Source organism: Egretta garzetta, unplaced genomic scaffold (assembly GCF_000687185.1).
Source record: "Egretta garzetta isolate BGI_Z169 unplaced genomic scaffold, ASM68718v1 scaffold27, whole genome shotgun sequence".
Lineage (NCBI taxonomy): Eukaryota > Metazoa > Chordata > Aves > Pelecaniformes > Ardeidae > Egretta > Egretta garzetta.
The window spans coordinates 3,196,916-3,199,646 of record NW_009260400.1 but is presented as its reverse complement, the minus strand read 5'-3'; the positions used below and the strand labels follow the sequence as shown (position 1 = coordinate 3,199,646).

The 2,731-nt window shown below is 60.9% G+C and overlaps 1 protein-coding gene across 1 annotated transcript in view; it reads right to left on the bottom strand.

The window, feature by feature from the left end:
• LOC104130326 (partitioning defective 6 homolog alpha) overlaps positions 1-1,520 on the bottom strand; it is a 7,666-nt gene extending 6,146 nt beyond the window's left edge. Inside the window, exons 1-2 of the mRNA XM_009643362.1 lie at positions 1,392-1,520; positions 374-478 (exon numbers count right to left, since the gene is read on the bottom strand). Of these exons, the coding sequence (XP_009641657.1) occupies positions 374-478; positions 1,392-1,520 (234 nt within the window). The remainder of the gene's footprint in view (positions 1-373; positions 479-1,391) is intronic.
• Between the last annotated feature and the right edge of the window lie 1,211 nt (positions 1,521-2,731).

Here is a 2,731-nt window from a genome sequence, read left to right as displayed (position 1 = left end):
CGGCACGGGAGGGTTTTCCGCCCGGCCGTGCCGCAGCCGCTCGTTTCCCGCCTCCCGGTTACCCCCCCTTCGTCCCCGCTCCGGCGCAGCGCGGGCCGGGCAGGTTGGTCATTCCGGGGATGAGTTGCTCCACCGAGCACTGGAGCACTCAAGGGCCAGGAGCGGGGGCTGCTGGAGGTCACCGGCAAAACCCGTCCCCGCACCAGGCTGCCGGAGCTCCTCTCTTCCGGTGCCGCCGGGTTGCGTCTCCGGCAGAACTGGCTCTGTCTGGGCACAGAAATGCTTTGAGACGCACAGGCCGCCCCTTCCCGGCAGACCCTGCCGCGGTGCGGCTCTGCCGGCGTGATGCCGGAGCAGCCTGCGAGCTCCCCACCTGCTTGCGGGCCGCCAGCACCAAGGCCGCCAGCACCAAGGCCGCCAGCCCCAGAGCCCAAACAAGGCTGAAGTCTTGCTCAGGGGCTCCGGGGAAGCTGCCACACTGGCCAAAGGGGCCGCGGCAGCAGCGGCGGGGAAGGCTTTCGAAAGCTGGACGCCAAAGCTGCTCAGGCGCAGCTGAGCAAACACATCAAACCGAGTCTCCAGAATCAGCCCGGCTTGTCTGGATCACACCGTCCTGTGATCCTTATCCCAGCCCACGGAGCAAGCTTTGGCCAGTGTGAAATTGCATCAGACCCCGGCATCACCACCACACCAGGCCTGCATAAACCGGACCATGGCTTCTGGCAGGCTCGTCCCTGTGTCACCGTGCCTGGGTGAGGAGAGGGCACGTGTCAGGCTGCATAGGCCGTGGGACTCCTCCTTGTGCACCGGCAAATTCTCCGCTGGTGGCTCCTGCTGCACTGAAGGATCACTACATGGTGGAGATGAGCCCGGCCGCCCACAGAGCTGTAAGGTCATCAGCAATTTCTCCCCTCCCTGCCCCCCAGTTGGTTTTTTTATAAACAGAGTAATTGTGTTGAGGTCGGGGAGATAATCCTGATTTACACCAGGGGTAATGTTTACATAGGCACCAGTGACAAAAGAAGCTTGCAGCCCTTCAGCTCCAATTTTGGTAAATTGGAGTTAATTACTCAGCAGGATGGTGGGGGTGACATGCTGGTCACGCCTGTTTCCCACCTGTCCTTGAATCCGCAGCATCGGGGCAGGCATTGGTTTTGCCTCAGTCCCAGGGGCTCTGAATCAGCCCCTGGGACTGTAGCACATGTTACCAAGTGTCCAGAGGCGTCCACTGGCTCCAGATCCACCAGTTCTTGGCTGCCTTGGGTGAGGGCAGCAAGGGCCTGGCTCTCCGGCGGGGCTCAGCACCCCCTGATGTGGAGGGGGGGGGCTGCCGGGGTTTAGCAGTGCAGGAACACTCGGGTCGGTGGGTGCCTCGGGAGGTCTCTCCTCACCCCCTGCCCAAAGCCGGACCAGTGCCAGGTTGTCCGGCACATTCCTGTGAGCAGGCGGTTTTCCCAGCAATGGCCAGGGTGGGAGACGGGCAGCGGGTAGCTCAGGGGAGCTCTGTCCCCTTTGTCCATGCCAGGAGGGAGAAACATAGGAGTCTGAGCTGGGGGCAGGATGGGTGCTGCTGCTATGGCTGCTCACTCAGTCCACAGGCCAAGGATGGCACAGGCAGAGCCCGAGAACCTGGTTTGATACCGGTATCTCCACAGCTTTACCCTGTCCCTGCCACCCACGGGAGCCTTCTGGGCACTCCAAGGGAAGGCTGCAACTGAGAGAGCGGCAGACAAAGTCACCTTGACCTTAACGGGTGACATTGGCACGGGTGGCCTCACACACTGCATTTGTGTGCCTCTTCCACTGCCATCAGGAGCTGGGGGACATGGATCATGGTCCCTGCCAGCAGAGCAGGTGGCTCTGACAATGTCTCCTTGGTGTGGTGGGGACACGGTGCTGAGGTTGGGGAGGGAAAGCCCGCCCAAGCGCCAAGCCTGCTCAGGGATGGCCGAGGGCAGAGCAGGCGGGGAGTGTGGCCTTGGCTCTGAGGTGACTCCTGCTGCCACGGTGCTCGCTGTGTGTGCGGGATGCAACACCAGAGCGGGCTCCGCCTGTGTTCTCCATCCTCCTGGAAGGTTTGTCAGACCAGATGTTGGCTCAGCTCATTCTTTGTGATTTTGTTGGCTCCCAAGGCAGTAATGCCCCATGGCGCAGCTCTTCCCCGGGAAGCTGCGAGGTGATGCATCCCCATGGCACAGCGCCTTTTCTGGTTGCAAAATCTGGTACTGGCTGTGAACTCACCCATGCCTTTGGGCAGCGGGTCTGGCTGCCAGGGAATACCGAGCGGCTAAGAAACATGCAGAGTGAATATGTGGTGCTGACATAAAACTGGCGTCTCACATTCCTGTGATATTCCTGTTTTAAAGTCTGCTAAAACCCTCTCCTGGTGCCCCAGGATTGTTACTTCTGGCTTTGCCGCTGCCAGATCACATCTCAAAGGAAGATGGGTGCAGGGACGAGGACTCAGAAGCTGCTGGTTTACATTTTTGTGATTTTTTTGTTGTTGTTGTTAGTAATAATTTCCTGAGTCGCCACCTTTCCCAACACCCCTGTGCGCTCCTGGTGGCCCCACGCAGAAGCACGGTGTGCAGTCAGAGCGAACCTGTTGAGGTGGCCACGCAGGTCTGGGCAAACAACTCCGGGCTGCGCGGGGCCCCGGCTGCACCGCTCCCGTGGGCCAAAGCCAAAGGGGCGAGCGAGGCCAAGGACCCCGAAGGCCGGCGCCGCTGAG